This window comes from Telmatherina bonti (assembly GCF_933228915.1).
Source record: "Telmatherina bonti genome assembly, chromosome: 18".
Taxonomy (NCBI): Eukaryota; Metazoa; Chordata; class Actinopteri; order Atheriniformes; family Telmatherinidae; genus Telmatherina; species Telmatherina bonti.
Window position 1 is genome coordinate 17,699,936 of NC_136616.1, and position 16,175 is coordinate 17,716,110.

Here is a 16,175-nt window from a genome sequence, read left to right on the forward strand (position 1 = left end):
TAAAGTGCTTCAACATTATAGTTTGACTCATCGTAACTTTTATTTTATTTTGTTTTGGGGCCTGTTGTGTATAAAAAGCTGTGTCAAACTAAGCCAAAAGCAGTTTTCCAGCACTATATTCAAACAGTGATTTTTCACCATCTAAGTTTTGACCATCACTCTATCAGCACTGCCATCTTGTTGCACCCTCTTGACTGCTGTGGTTTAACAGCAGCTCAGTGGAGATTTTAGTGCCAGCAGCAACTGCTTAACTCTACCATCGGTGAGAGAATACTGAAGTGATGTATTGGTATTAACCTCCTAAATTTAAATGCAAAGTCAAGTCCTGGTGTTGACATATTTTGGCTTATAGCTTATAGCATGAAGATACAATTCCATTATTCATAATGTATGTGGATATTATTTACTGCAACAGTGGCCACATTTAAACTATAAATCTCCATTGAAATTAAATCATTTTATATCCTACCGCTCTTGTATGAGGAGTTTTATTTTGGCAATTGCCTGGAAGAATAAAAGCACAGCCATATGAGCTTACCTAGAAGTTCACTGGCTCAGGGTTAGCTCTGTGAATTGGATTTCCTGCCCACGCTGATTTAATAAAACCCAGGGGGAAGTTCTGAGCCTCAGTAAATCTGAGTGATTGTTGCTCAGGGGGGAAGTTTCTTTTCCCCTCATTACCTCATTTTGTAGTGGTTCCAGTAAGGATTTACTGGTCTTTAGTGCTACTGTTTGGGATGGCGTAGCTGGATTTTGTTAATGACAGCTCTGGCTGTGGTGTATTGTTATTGACATAACAAATGTCAGAATTTATTTGACAAAAGTGAGTGATTTGTTTTCACTACTAAATAGCTGCTGGCAGCCATTTTTTTCAACTTTAGCCAAAAATGAAGCAATAAATTAGGTCGGTTATAAAGTCAGTGCTTTATATATTTATATACAAGGACGTGTCATTGTTTGGGCTACATAATGAAATTAAACTACATGTTTCTTATTTTTTTTGTCAAGGAGAAATTATGGTGCTTTATCAGAATGTAGCATTTAGCCATGACAGCAGGCCATTTTGGTTAAATAAAGCTCAAAATAAAAACTTTCACTGCTAATTTTAACCCACACTTCCAGTGGTGCAGTGTGTTGAGATCAAAGAGAAATTTGTTATTGTCCCACTTTATGCAGAGTGAAAGATTATGGGTCGTAACCAATACAGATGGTCTTACATGCAGTGTTCCTTGTTACGCATTAGTTCAGTACTGACAGTGAATGCTGAAATGAATCGGTAAGGAAAGCCATGCACAGACCAAAAAAATGCACTGACTAGAAGTTGTTAATAATGCTGCAATGCATCAGCGTAGAACAGGCACACACGCATGTGACCTTATTATAGAGCTCAGGAAGAAAATTTGGTTAAAAACAGCACAGCAGGCATTTCTAAGCTGATCTGAAATCAGCATCTCCACTGCTACAGGTGGAAAAATAAAGTCTGCAGGTCTTAAAATGGATTCACAGCATTTACAGATGAATCCTTTCTGCAATATTAAAAAAAAAAACAAAAAAAAAACATTGAGGAAAGGTAATGGCTGCAGTCAGTGTTTTCTTATTCTGCTTCAGGAAAACTTATGAAACAGCATTTAGGACATGAACCACTGTGCTACAACGTGGCATGAAGAGTAAAGAAAAAAAAACCAAAAACTCAGCACCAGTGCTGAGTAAGGATGTTTCACTTCTGACTACACTTCAGTCAGTCACATGCACGCAGGAAGTCCTCACACATTCAGAAACGGTTTATTTTGTTATCACGAGTGTGCAATTAGCCACAAGACCAAACTTTTCTTCCTGAGTTTTTATGGTTTAGAATTACTCTCAAACATCAAACCTTAGATGCAGATCACTTTGTCTAAAAGTCTGAGTTGAGTTAATGAAAAGATATTTCTGCTGCTAAAGCACTTTTCTTTTCGAGAAGTCCTTTACTGCAACCAGATGAGCCGACACTCACTTCTCCTTTTTTTTTTCCACATCTGCGTGCCGCTTGCTGAATGTGGCATTTCAAAGTCCTGAAGAAAAATTTTCATTTTCTCAAGCGTCATCAGACTGCCATTGTCAGCCGCATGCCAGGTCACTTCTCTCACAGCTGGACCTGTGTGTAGCTCTCTAGCATGTCCACTAGGGGGTGTGTTCTCCTTTGTCCAGCCAAAATATTATCATTGTCATCTTTTTGTTGTTGTAGGGATGCCCACGTCCCTTAAGCTATAAATACACCAGTCTGCTTTGTGAAACTCAAATCTCAAGGATATTTCCTGATGGAGAAAAATGAATGAAGAAATAGATGTATTTGGATTCTGCTGGCTTCACTATTCTGTTGTTTACAAGCTGATCTGAGAACTGTTGCTAGTTTCTGATTGTCATGCTGCTCAACTGAAGACAAAGTTGAGTTTTACTTGAGTGTAAATGTGTGCCTGAATGCCTCACAGTGTGCCTGTTGTTCCCATGAACAATCCGCCCTACCTGTCTGTTTACCCGATAGACTCACTTCACCTTGTAGATTCTGTGACCTAGCCTCCTCACAACACAGTGTGTATATTTTCACCCCCCCGCCCCCCTTCCTTCCCTCCTCTTTCCCATTCCACCTATCATTCAGGGTAACGGCGTGTTGCTAAATGGAGTCGGAGCAGCTGTACCACAGAGGCTACTGCAGGAACAGCTACAACAGCATCGCCAGTGCCAGCAGCGACGAGGAGCTGCTGGATGGAGCCGGCATCGTCATGGACTTCCACACCACCGAGGACGACAACCTGTTGGATGGGGATGCTGCCTCCCCAGGTAGGGAGTTTGGGATACCTCCCAGTTCTTCCCTCAGCCATTTGATTGCTCACAGCCTGGATGTCTTGAGCTTCCTCTTCATAGTCGGAGCTTGATGAACTTTGACCATTTCTTGAAGCTTCATTGTGATTGCCAGCATGCCCCTTCCTTCCTGTTGCGACTTGTTACTGCTAAAGTCAAGACGTTTCATGTGCATCCCTGCTTGTGTCTCCATCTTGATCTACAGAAAGTCTTTACTCGGCCTCCATCCACCATCATCGTCCTGTTTTCATTATTTTATATAAAACAGGGGTGTCCAAAGTCTGTCCTTGAGTGTCGCTGTCCTGTTTTCAATGTATCCTTGTTCCAACACACCTGGCTTCCATTAAACGGACCTGACAGCCAATGAAGTTCTGCACAATGACTGATTCTTTTGAGTACGGTGTGTTGGAGCAGGGATGCATGGAAAAGCAGCAGGATTGTGCCCCTCGAGAACTGGAGCTGGGCAACTGTGATATAGAATCTCACAAATGGTTATGAAGAATTGCACAACATTACATTTACAAGTGATAGGAATTAAAAGTTATCACCTTTACATACATTTTACTTCTTTTGGGCACATTCACATCAGCCTTTTTGATTCGAATCCTACTCTGTTTGCTTGGAAAAAATCCGCTTCGTTTGGGGAAATGTGAATGTGCAAATTCTGAAGTCTTACAGCCATTTGTTTAGCAGGTTTTGGTTGTGATAATTGAGCACATATCTATAGTTCTGTCTTTTTCTCTCACCATATTTATTTCACTGTGTCGTTTCCATCCAACATGCCATCCCCCAGTTCCCTGCTGCTTTCTCTTTTATGTCATAACTACACCTGTTCTTGCTTGACTCCTTATTTCTGGCCTTTATGCTCCACACACTCATCCTGCTATGTAGATGAACAATGGTTTCTATGGAACATGTGTTCTGTCAGGTGATCTAAATGTCAGAGATTCTAAGTTAATTGTAAAATATATTAGCCTGTATGCTAACTTGTGAGCTTGCTTCATGCATCATCCCATTTTCTCTTCAGTGATTTGTTTATCATTCATCTAGTAGTTCAGTCGTACTCCGACAGGTTTATCTGTCAAGTCAACTTTCAGACAGGTGTATCCTGTTTGCTTTTCCTAGACTGAGTAAACATACCTCATGCTTCCCCGCTTGTAAAGTGGACTTTCAGCTGATCAAACAGAGAGCGCATGCACTGAGAATTGTGTCAGAGGTAACAGCTTAGCTTGGCTCTTCAAACACTGACATCCCACATGCCTTTACATCAGAGATCAGCTGCCTTCTGAACACACAGCAGTGAAGCTCGAAGACTTGTGGGATTTTATTCAAAGTATAGTACACTTTTTTTTTTGTTTGTTTGTTTTAAAAACTTTTTTTAAAGTGTTTTTATTAGTAAATGTTATCTAATGAGGAACAAGGTCATTAGTTTGCTTGTCTGGGTTTGGGAGGGATGACTTTACATATAAAGATGGACGTTACAAAATAAAAACACAATGGACAGAGGTCCTGAACGTTTATTGTTCTGTAAAGTTACTGAACTGCACTGAACAGGGATGTCGGGACCTGTTAGGACTCACATTATTTCATGTTAGTGTTTACTTCCATCTTGCTATCTTACCTTACACAATATGGAGGTTTATGTAAAATAGCCTCACCATACTTGCTCTGTAGGTTTTAGGCAAGTCAAGTTTATTAGTAAAGCACAATTCGACCACAGGATGATTATAAGTGGTTTACAGACACATTGGAAATATCAGAAAACAAGAAGCTTCATTTAAAATTGAAAACTAAGAGAAAGTAAAAACATGATCAAGTTTATAAATTCAAGCTTAAAAGAAACAGTGCAGATTTTTCACTTTTAAATAAAAACGACTCAAATGAAGTTGAAAACAGGAAGGTCTTGAATGACTGGATGCAGCTTCTCTTTGTCTGGTTCTGACTCTGGAAACTGAGAAATGACTGGCTCCAGGTGACCTGAGGGGCCTGGTGGGTTCATACTGGGTTAAGCGGTCATTAATGTATTTTGGCCCTAAACCACAGGTGTCAAACTCCAGTTCTCGAGGGCCAGTATCCTGCAGGATTTTGTTGTCTCCATGCTCCAACGCACCTGACCGTAATTCAAAATTGGTTGACAAGAAGCTGCTGGATCTATTTGATTTGAGTCAGCTGTGTTGGTAGAGCGAAACAACAGAAACCTGCTAGATACCATTCCTTGAGGACTGGAGTTTGGCACAGATCAGCAACAGAACTTTAAAATCCCAAAGCTGGGCTGACTGTTCTCAAGGTAGAGAAACTTTGTAATTCCTTTAATATGTTCTTCATCCCTAAACCCAGATATCTTGCCTGGTTGGTAGTTGTAAGGCAGGGGTGCCCAAAGTCACCCCCTCAAGGGACGGCATGCCGGTTATTGATGTATCCCTGTTCAATCACACCTGGCTTCCAATAAATCGATCCAACAGCCAATAAAGTTCTGTACAGTTCTGCACATTAGTTTGAGTCAGGTGTGTTGAAACAGGGATACATGGAAAACCTGCAGGATTGTGACCCTCTAGGACCAGAGCTTAAGGCGTGTAGCAAGAAGCTCTGTGATCTTTTAATGGTTTCTTTTTGGCCCCAAAGACAATCACCTCAGTTTATTTCTTTTGTTTAATTAAATAAATCTTCATCCCATTCTGTCATGAATGTATTTAATGCTTTTCTTAAAAGCCTGTACAGGGTCTCGTTCTCCTGGTGACATTTTAATGTCACCATTACAATCGTGTTATAGGATGACACACATGCGTCTAGTCTTACCTTTTTACATCAACAAGTAACACATTTGTATAAATACTGCTCAGAGCTGGTTTAACATACTAAAAATGAGCAGGCGGGGCCCAGGCTCTTTAAAGAGACAGAAGTCAAAGCAAAGCATCACTGCGATATCATAGCTTTGGAGTGTAAACTCAGCCTATTTATTTTTGATGAGCAGACTGTGAGTGACCGCGGTATTCAGCAGGACACACGACTTTCTGACTGTACGAGTCATCCACAGTGCTGCTAATAGTAAACAGATGCTTATATCAATATGGCTGCGGTTGGTGGATGAGAACAGTGGAGTTACTGGATTTATGTGCATCAGAAAGTTAAAATAAATTCAAGTTGGCTTTTCTAGCTGGACATCAGTTCAGTTGTATTTTGATCTCTTAGGAAGCTTCTGTGCTTTATCATGCTTGGTATAGCATTGGATGCAGCATTATAGCAACGGTTCAGGTTTTAAATTACATCATTTAGTTTGTACTAACATATTAAGTTTTAACTGAAAAAAGCTATTTTATGATTTTAACTAATATCATATTTATATATAATATTATTTTTTTTAACTTATCTGAAGAACTTTGATGCAGATGAATATCAGTATTTGACATTTCTGCTTTGCTGTTTTTTATCGGCTGGTCTATCCACAGATTTCAGCATCTACATTAGGCTAATACTAACCTGACTCGGACAGTTTGGGGTCTTGCAGCTCTTTTTGGGGGATTTCTTTATTTGTTTGTTTAATCTTCGCCACACCACTTTATTATTCAATTCAGTTCAGCTTTATTTGTATAGCGCCACTTCACAACAATGTTGTCACAGGGCACTTTACATACACAAATCAACATACACATCATTTCGAGCCAATTCATACATGTCCTATAATAGAAACCAACTGATTGCATCGAATCATGACTTCGGTCCAATCCCCCATCCTGAGCATGCATGCGGCGACAGTGGGAAGGAAAAATCTCCCCCTAACAGAAAGAAACCCGGCTCAGGGAGAGCAGTCGTCTGCCTTGACTGGTTGGGGTGGAGACGACAGGAAAGACAGAACAACATGTACAACTACACTCATTCAGGAAGACCTGCGGAAAAAAGGAGAAATAAGTTAGAGACGGCAATATTGTCATATATTTATACATTAATATATTAGAGAAATAGAGCGAGGTACATCTCAGTGCATCAGGTAACATCCCCATTACTACATAAGTAATGTAGCGATGGGGATGACTATAAGAGCATCCCATAACTATAAGAGCAAAGAACATAACCTGGACAGTTGGGTCCCGTACATGCAGACTCCAACTCAGGAGATGCTCATATCCAAACTATAAGATTAATCAAAAATGAAGGTTTTCAGCTCGATCCTAAAGGTGTGGAGGGAGTCTGCCTCCCGAACCCACGGTGGGAGCTGGTTGCATAAGAGAGGAGCCTGATAGCTGAAGGCTCTTCCTCCCATAGTACTCTTTAAAACTCTGGGAACCACCAGTAAACCTGCAGTCTGAGAGCAAAGTGCTCTATTTGGAATATATGGAACTATGAGATCTTTGATGTACAATGGAGCTTGGTCATGGAGAGCTTTATATGTGAGGAGAAGAATTTTAAACTTTATCCTGGATTTAACAGGGAGCCAGCGTAGAGAGGCTAAAACTGGTGAAATATGATCTCTCCTGCTAGTCCTCATCAGGACCCTTGCTGCAGCATTTTGGATCAGCTCGAGATTTTTCAGGGCATATTTGGGACAACCCATGAATAAGGAATTGCAGTAATCCAGTCTGGAAGTAATAAAGGCATGGACTAATTTTTCTGCATCTTTCTGAGACAAGATGCCCCTAATTTTTGCAATATTACGCAGGTGGACGAAGGCTGTTCTATTTATCTGTTGAAACTTTATGTACTATGTGTGTTAATGTGATGGGAGTTGGATTACATGTTCTACAGTCTCTGGCTGGTCATTAGCTTCTTATTCTTTCTCTCTGAAATTGGACCTCTGGCCAGTTACATACAAAAGACAAATGCTAATAAGAACCCTAGCCCTCCACCACGTCCACTGCCACAAGCTTCAGTGCAGAATTATAATAGTTGCAAAGGACCACATTGCTGATTACCTCAGACATAAACTTGTTCCTTTGGAGAGAATATATCAGGTCATTGCCAATAATATGGATCATGTAGAACTGAACCTATACACCTGGACTCCACCTTCTTGCTCTGTTGGTTCTGATAAGTATGTAATAGATGTGCAGCCACATTCCTGTGAACTAGTTTGGCTACTAGCTGGTGTAAGCGAGTCTTACAGGAAGTGCCTGAATGAATGCCCTTCCTTTAAGTTGGTGCACTGCCTCTCTCTTTCCTACTTGTGCTATTTTTATGTCGTGTTAAGGGGTGTGTTCAGAAAACTTGTAAAATCCCTCCTCTGGGCAGAGAGCGCAATGTGACCAAGAGGCTGGTTCAGACTGGAGTCACATGGAGCTCTGCACTGAAAGTTTTTGTTAGCTCAGAAGTAGCTCAGGAGGTAGTTCCAGAGTGGATTAGAAGAAAATGTGCTCCGCAGTTTGAAACAGATTTGATGGAAACTAGAGATAATTTTGTTGCTCCAAACTTCCTGTTTCGGCTCCACTGCTTTGACGTAGTCATTGCGGTTTCTTGAGGTGGGAGGTGACAAGCTACCACCTGTGTCACTGCCTAGCAACGGGAGCGCCGGCAAAAGGTAAGAGAGACCATGGACGTCTGAAGATTGACAAGCAGCTCTTTGTTTTACGGTGACAACAAACGACTTGCTAAATCTCAGAAACCTTTAACTCTGGGAACAGCAGAGGATGGAAGCAACCTGGTTTTTGCTTTTGTGTTTCATGTAATCACACGCAATTAGGTTCAGTTTACAAAACACCTCGGGAAAGCAGTGACCGTGATCTCTTCTTTTTTTTTTTTTTTACTTTGCCTTAGAAACTACTTATTTATACCTAAGAAGCAAAGAAAGGAAACAAGCATTTAAAATCTTAAAGCATGAATTGTGTGAAATATCGCAAAGGAAATGAAATTATATTTATATTATTCCTGTTATTCTAACTCAGAAGAAACCCACTCAGGTGTTGAGATAAAAAGTAAGCATAAAAAGAAATCTTTAACTAGAATATATAGAACTAGCAGACCTCAGTGAGTGCAGCTCTCCACCAGGTCTTATGGTAACCCAATCTGAGAAAAACCTTAGAAGACCCAGCAGTCACCCCAGTTACCAACTTCACACCAAGTATGTATACTTTAAGCTAATGTCACTATTTATCTCCATCTCCAGGATAGAAGCCACATCTTATTTAGAATTTTTGACCCAGACACAATATGAAGCAAATAATGGTCTTGAAGTGATTGAAGAAATTCACGTTTTCTCTACAACGGCAATCTGGATTAGCTGTTAGTGTATTCAACATTTACCATGATGTAATTTTGTAATATTTGTTTGGCCTGTCATTCAGAGCTTCCTCTATAATGTCAAAATGATCTCTATTCTCCTATAATAATAATGATAAAAAAATAATTTTATAACAATCCTTAAATCCAGATGGTATTCCGAATCACCGGATTCTTATTCCAGGTCTGACATTTCCTAAAAATAGAATCAAATAAAATCAAAATGAGTTATATCACTTACAGACAGACAGGCGAACCAACGGCACCAAAAACATAACCTCCACTCCGGTCAATGTAAAACCGAGAAAATAAACAACAAGGGGGGGCAGAACAGACATTTTAATGAAATGTCATTATTTTATTTTCTATTAAATTGGTTTTACATTGCTGATATTAGCAAGACCTTTTCTTACAAAACAACAGCTAAAACCTCATAAGCTGGACAGCACCATTAAGCACATTGCTCCAATACCTGTGTACATTTTTGCCATTAATGATTAATTCACACACCGGCAAGCTGCCAAAGCCATTTCTCCAAAACAATACGGATGTTTACTTTAAGACTGTCCTCTTGATAACGCGCTAAATGGTGCTTCTGTGTATCCTGAAGAATGCGAAGTCAAGGTTTTCCAAAATAAATGTCAAATTATGGTCTATCAACTCGCAAGGCAAAATAAATGGCTTACAGAGACATCAACATTGTATGACCATGAACCATGTTTGCAGAGATTTCTCCAAATTTTTAAATTATATTACATACTGTCGATTTCTTTAAAAAAATACATATATATTTTTAGGTATTTTATCTTGGAGCATGTAGTTCTATACAGTTATTTTACAGAACAGTTTTTTTTTATTTTCTTATTTTTTATTATTTTTCCATCTCAACAGTGGCATTTCTAGGTCAAAATATTTTTTGTTAACATTTAAATTTAAATAAAGAATGAAACTTGATTAAGTTACATTTTAAGAAGGAAATGAGGGGAAAAAACAAAATAAATAAATAAACAAATAACCACCCACAAATAGGTTTGTAGGATATTTTTTAATGAAATGAAAAATACCTTAAACAGTAGGAAATTATGAATCATAAATGCCATATCATGTTCTCATAATTGATGGTACAATATTTAACTGGATAATGAATTGTCACTGAATTACAAAGCTGAAAATTTGTTTACAAGCTTTCCTTCCATGTGTGATCATTTATTTATTACACTGTCTATTTTCTGTCTGAATTATGGTTCCATGTGGAAAAGGGATGGCATTTGGTCCTAAAAATCTGAGTCATCACAAAGATGGAATTGGACCAAGCCGCAACCTCCAGCAGTAAAAAGTGAAGCCTATGCAGAAGTGCCAAAAGTTGCAGTCCCCCCGTCATCCACTAGGGGCTCTAGATCAGAGCAAATTCCCATAGACTCCCATGTTAAAAAGGCAAACTTCACAGCAGAAATAAACATGTTTACAGCCTGGTACAATAAAACATGTTAAGTTTAATGGGTCAGGTTTACCTTCATGACAACTGTGGGAGGAGTGAATTTATTTTTTAAAACTCAATCACTTAGAAGTAATTTAATCTCGAAATCTGGCATGGTTAGAGCGTGTCCTTCTGATTGACAGGTACCCGATATCCCGCTCCAAGAGGACAAGGTGTAGTATAACCATCATTTTTAGCCAGTTAACTGTAGTTTAGTCTTTCCCGCTTACTTCTATTAGCTTGTTAGCTCCTGTTAGGTTTGAGTTAGCTCGGTTAGCTGTTAGCTACAGGCAAGTCGGAGTTTGATAGCCTCTGTAGCTTCTTAGCCCTGCCCATTTTTTGCAGTTTCATGGAGAGACGGCACGTGTGACACTGCCAAGATGGCGACTGTTAGGAACCGCCCAATGAGCGTCATTTCAACTCTTCAGAAACCTGCGGGTGCCATCACGGAGGCTCCGTCCATATTTTATATACAGTCTATGAATAGATAATACATTTAGTAGAAACTGTAGTCCCAGTGAGCAGGAGGCACAGTGTAAACCAGAGTAACACTAATCAGATCCAGAGCATTTCTTTTTCTAAAATGATTAATTGAACTGTACAAAACTTGCAAGACTAAGCTCTGAAAACTGACAGGCAAGTTTCAGAAAGTCTGTTTCAAAATCTACGCATTGTGTCCCTTTGTGAACAAATCCAAAATCATGATGCAATAGAAAAAGGACCAAAAAAGTTTTTGCACTTTAGGGCATCACGAAGCGCCTTTTATCAAGGCAAAAGTTATACACCATGCAAGTCATGATAATCCAAGTACACAGGGTGCTGAGGAGCTGAAATTCATGGCCGTCACTGCCTGTGATTATTTAAAACATACTGACTGATAGGCTGATTTCCAGCCGTGAAGAATATTCCTGGATTTTAATCGAGGTCAAGTACCCCTTTCACTCAAACCAGTGGAGTAACAATCCTGAAATACAGAGAATCTGAAAGACTGAAACACCAGAATTTTCTCTTTTTGAAAAGTAAAGTGTGCCTTTTAAAAGAAGCAAATTTTGTTTAAAACTTCTAAAAGACATTGAATTTAAATAAAAATCAATGTGCTGATCTCTGCTAGGTAGAGTTACTACTGAGGCCTGCATTTTTAAACTGTCAATAGCAAGAAGAAATAATCTAATGATTGACACACAAACAGTGTAATTGCTGTTAGATAACATTTACTCTGCTGACGTTTGTTTCGTATCTGTGGTTTGTGAAAAACATTCATGTTGGCTGCTTTTGGCTTTTTCATTGAAGCAGTTTTTATATTTTTGCCATGGTTTGTTGTATTTGTTTACTAGGAAACTCTGTCTCTTTAAGACAAGACATTTCTTAAAGACACGACGGCGTTATCTCACTTACTTTAGCTCCCATTTGATAATGGGGATGGGATAATCTATTTTAGAGCTCATTCAACATAAACATATCTACACACCCCTGTGACCCAACATTATGGTATCTCCCGTGCAGGCAGGGCTCACTGATCTCCCCTAGCAACCAACGCAGGCAGGGCTGACCGGCTTGGTGTGATCGTCTTTCTGTGTGTGTGTGTGTGTGTGTGTGTGTGTGTGTGTGTGTGTGTGTGTGTGTGTGTGTGTGTGTGTGTGAGATGACATCATCAGCTCCGACAGTCAGCTGCTGCAGTAGAGAGCGCAGGAACGAAAGGGAAAGGGAGGGAGAGAGGACTGAGCGTTTTCTGCTTACACACACACACACACACACACTCTCTCTCTCTCTCTCTCTCTCCGTCACAGTGCTGGTCGTCTTGCTTTGGTAAACATGGCAGCGGCTGCAGCGAATGACACGCAGCAAGCAAAGCCTAGAGAAGCCTAGCACAGTTTAGCCTAGCTTTATCTCAACTGTCAACATGGAGGAGGAGGACGCAGCGGCCGACCCCTATCTGCCCTACGACGGGGGAGGGGACACCATTCCCCTGCAGGAGCTCCCTAGAAGAGGTACGGCACCACTCCTCTTGTCTTTCCACCTCTGATTCCCTCCCTTCCTAACGCTGCCAGGATGACAGAGGCCGACCTCCTCCTCCTCCTCCTCGTACAGTGAATGCGTGTAGACATATGGCAGGTAGACACAGTGCACATTAAGCAGTTGCCACCACCTCCTCTGCTGCTAATGAGGCACAAAAAAATAAAGAACCGCTTTCAGTCATGAGCTACCTTTGCTAAACCAAACAGATCCTTTTACCTCTGTTGATGATTGACCCACCGCGTGCGGCAAAGATAACAAGACGAGGAAAGAGCTGAGTTTGTGTCAAGGCTTTGGGCCTGAACTGTAGCAGCGACTAAAGAAAGCATCACAAAGAAGACTTCTGGTTCAACATATGTTAAGCACATGTCCATATCTGCTCTGCATGAGGACACCTGTTGGCAAGATTCAGGATGTTGCTTCAAACATACAAGATGTAGCGCCTTAAGATCGAACAGTTGCCTACTTTTAGTTTATTTCCATGACATTTCTAAGCTAGAAGGCTGTTGCTTTGTATTTGCAATGCAGCGTTTTGGGAGATTTCCTCCTCCTAAACGTTGGTGAGCCTGTTGGTTCCTACACAGATTGTTAGATTATTACAGTGAGTGAGCAGAGACAAAAGCCTCCTGAGGTAAGGAGGCATCCGCTGCTGCTGACTTTATAAAAAAAAAAATCAGTCTGCAGATTTCTCCGTGTTCTTGTGTTTTCCCGCAGTTGAAGCTTAGTTTTATTGTTACCAAGGGAGATTACATTTCGTCTTTGCCATGAGAAGATGGATAATGTACTCATGTGGGTAGGAAATATACATGATATAATAAATAGGAAGTATAGTAATTCAAGCATCTTCGAGTCATTAAGCATTAAAGTCTTTGGCCTTTTTTTCTAACAGTTCAAAGCCAATGTGTGTAGCAGGTGTAAACATCATATTCATTAAAGGCTGTTTCTGGATTTCACAAGCCTCAGATGACAACAGATCCATCGCATCCATCTGTAAAAGAGTCCACCTTACGGAAACCACATTAGAGAAAGTGGTGCAAAACAGAGTTCTTAAGTCTTCCTGTTTACACTTTGATGTATTTGTCTGTCTGCCTTTTGAGGAACTGCTGGGATGTTCCCCATCTGCTCGCCGCATGCAGCCGTTGGGCAACGGCAAGGCTCCTTGGACCTTAGTGAGGTTGTTGGAACCAGTGCATGATGGTGGTCACATGACGGCTGAGCAGACTAAACTCTACTCCAGCCCTGCTGATCCAGGGTGTCCTACCCAGCTGCTTCTAAACCTCCCTGATCTGATTTACTCAACAATCGCAGAGTAGCGCTAATGAGGAGAATGCAGGAGTGGCTGGCTGACTAACTTTAGTACCTCCACACGAAAGGCGGCAACATTTCCTGCATGCCGCAGCTGGTAGATGCTCATGTCTGGTTTCACTGGACGTAGTGGCACCAGAAGGTTGCCACTCGAGACTTCATCTAGAGATGTGATGTTGACAGTCGGCAGGCCCGCGTGTGCACTGACATGATTCTTTAGCCTGACGCAGGCTGAGCAGATTCGCAGCGTCACTCTGCTAATGCACAGGAGAATGAAACCGAAGCCTTATTTATGTATGTGTGTGTGTGTGTGTCTTTTGCCTGCGTGTTCCATGAACCGTCACAGCATGATGACGTGTACGCAGTCCCATTTGGTTTCTTTGTTCCGTGCTGTAAACACTGTTTGGCTCCATGCTTTTAATTCAGCAGAGAGATGCCTGATAACGCTGCATCATCAAGACGATCTCGTCTGATTTATCTTGCTACTTACAGCTGTGGCTTTCTGCTAAGTTGGAACATTTTCTCCTTTTAATAAAGCACTTTAATTTTGGTAAAGTAGAGCGGCAGGCTCATCTTTATTTTCACCGTAGACTAATACTTACAGGTTGTGGTTGCTTCTATATATATTGAAGTCTTCAAGAAACACATTTATTGGATCAGAAAAATGAGCATTAATCATAATAAACCTATAGAAAAGCATTCACTGTGGTTGTAGGATGTTGTTTGCAGGTGTTTCAAGTCGACATTTTATTTATTCATTTTTGTGCCTCTCTGTTGGTTGAATCATGATTCCTAGAAAATGTTATGTTGCTTTTAAACAATGAATTAGACAATGGATGATTTATAGTGGGGACGCTGCCAGTAATCCCACCGATACATGGATATTTGGCATTGTGTAGTCTCTCTCTATTCATTGGGTCTGTCCAGGATTTTTCTGGCAGGTCATTTTTCAAAACTCCTGTTATGTTGTTTTACTTACTGCTAACTAAGATAACTGGCTCATGTTGGGATTATCTATAGTTCTAAGCGTTAAGCTTACAAGTTTAATATTTTCAACAAAACAGTTTATCTAATTGCCATATTCTACTACTACCTTTATTGCAGATGTGTGCGGCAGGACACACACTCCCGATGAATGACTGTAATGAAATCCTAATGCTGCCATCAGTTTATATTGTGGCTGCTTTGAAAGAGCTGTCTGAAAATCAATAAGGAATTAAACTCTCTCTGTCACTGTTTCTATTGAGAAAACCTTGAGGTTTATCTCCTCTCGATCTGTGATGCTTTTCGCTCACAGTCAATGATGTTCCTCAGCGCTGTTGCAGTGGTAGTAATGCTTTTACTTCCTGTCCTCAGTACTCAGTACTGAGTGGATTTTTCTACTCAGTACTGAGTGAAGAGTCCTTACACAGCTTTGTATATGAATACTGTTTATTATTACACAGTGCACAACTGAAATAGGATAGCAGCTCATTAAAATGCACGGATACAAAACGCATCATTTGGCAAAAAATTAAATCCAGACTATTTAACAGTACACATATTAGATATTTCACAAAAATGTGTTAATGTTTAAGTTAAACACACTTCCAGTCCATTACCTTCCATCCATTGATTAGTTTTGCTGCTTGAAATACTGTAGGTATTAGTGACATCTAGTGGAGAAGCTGCAGACTGCTGCAAACAACAGTGATAATGTCATTTTACAGTAAATACTGAAAGCCCTCTGAGTAAGTGAGTTTGTCTGTTTAGGTCTGCTAAAGAACATTAAACGGCATGTTTAAAGGCAAACCAGAAACTAAAGCAGACACAATATATAAGCTGTGTTGTCTCTGTGTTCCTCGCTTCTTTTTATTGCACTTATGATCAGATAAAATTTGATGACACTTGGTAAATATATTAACCCTTTAATACAGACAGTTTGTGGAATCTTTTACATCATTTTTTGGTGGAAACTTTGCTTAAAACCCTGTTGAACACAGTCTGATGCTTGTTGGTAGATACCTTTTGCACTACAATAACAATGACACCACATGGTACTATTGAATTTTCAATAATAATTATTGTTATAATTTTTCTTTTTTTGGGGGGGGGGGGCAGCCAAATAAACACTTAAGATAAAAAAAAAAAAAAGAAAAGAAAAAAGGAATTATTTTTTGTGTTAAGGCTTTGAAGGTTGAAACCTTGTATAAAATTACTGTTAATATGTGAATGTCACAGCACCTCCTACTTACCTTAGATATGTTTTATTTGTTTTGTTAAATCTGCAACTTGGTCATGTAACATCCCAATTTAGTCTCTCACACACTCAGACTTGTAATGCTACCCTTGCAAA

The 16,175-nt window shown here is 40.0% G+C and overlaps 1 protein-coding gene across 5 annotated transcripts in view; it reads left to right on the forward strand.

The window, feature by feature from the left end:
* Positions 1-16,175, forward strand: part of clcn3 (chloride channel 3) — a 40,479-nt gene that overhangs the window by 6,247 nt on the left and 18,057 nt on the right. For 2 of the 5 annotated variants that reach the window (XM_079257695.1, XM_079257697.1), the window contains exon 2: positions 2,636-2,817. In XM_079257695.1, coding sequence (XP_079113821.1) covers positions 2,655-2,817 — 163 coding nt within the window. In that variant the 5' untranslated portion in view covers positions 2,636-2,654. Of the gene's footprint in view, positions 1-2,635; positions 2,818-8,161; positions 8,348-12,315; positions 12,511-16,175 lie in introns of those variants that run through there. The other 3 variants (XM_079257696.1, XM_079257699.1, XM_079257698.1) reach the window with 2 other exon arrangements.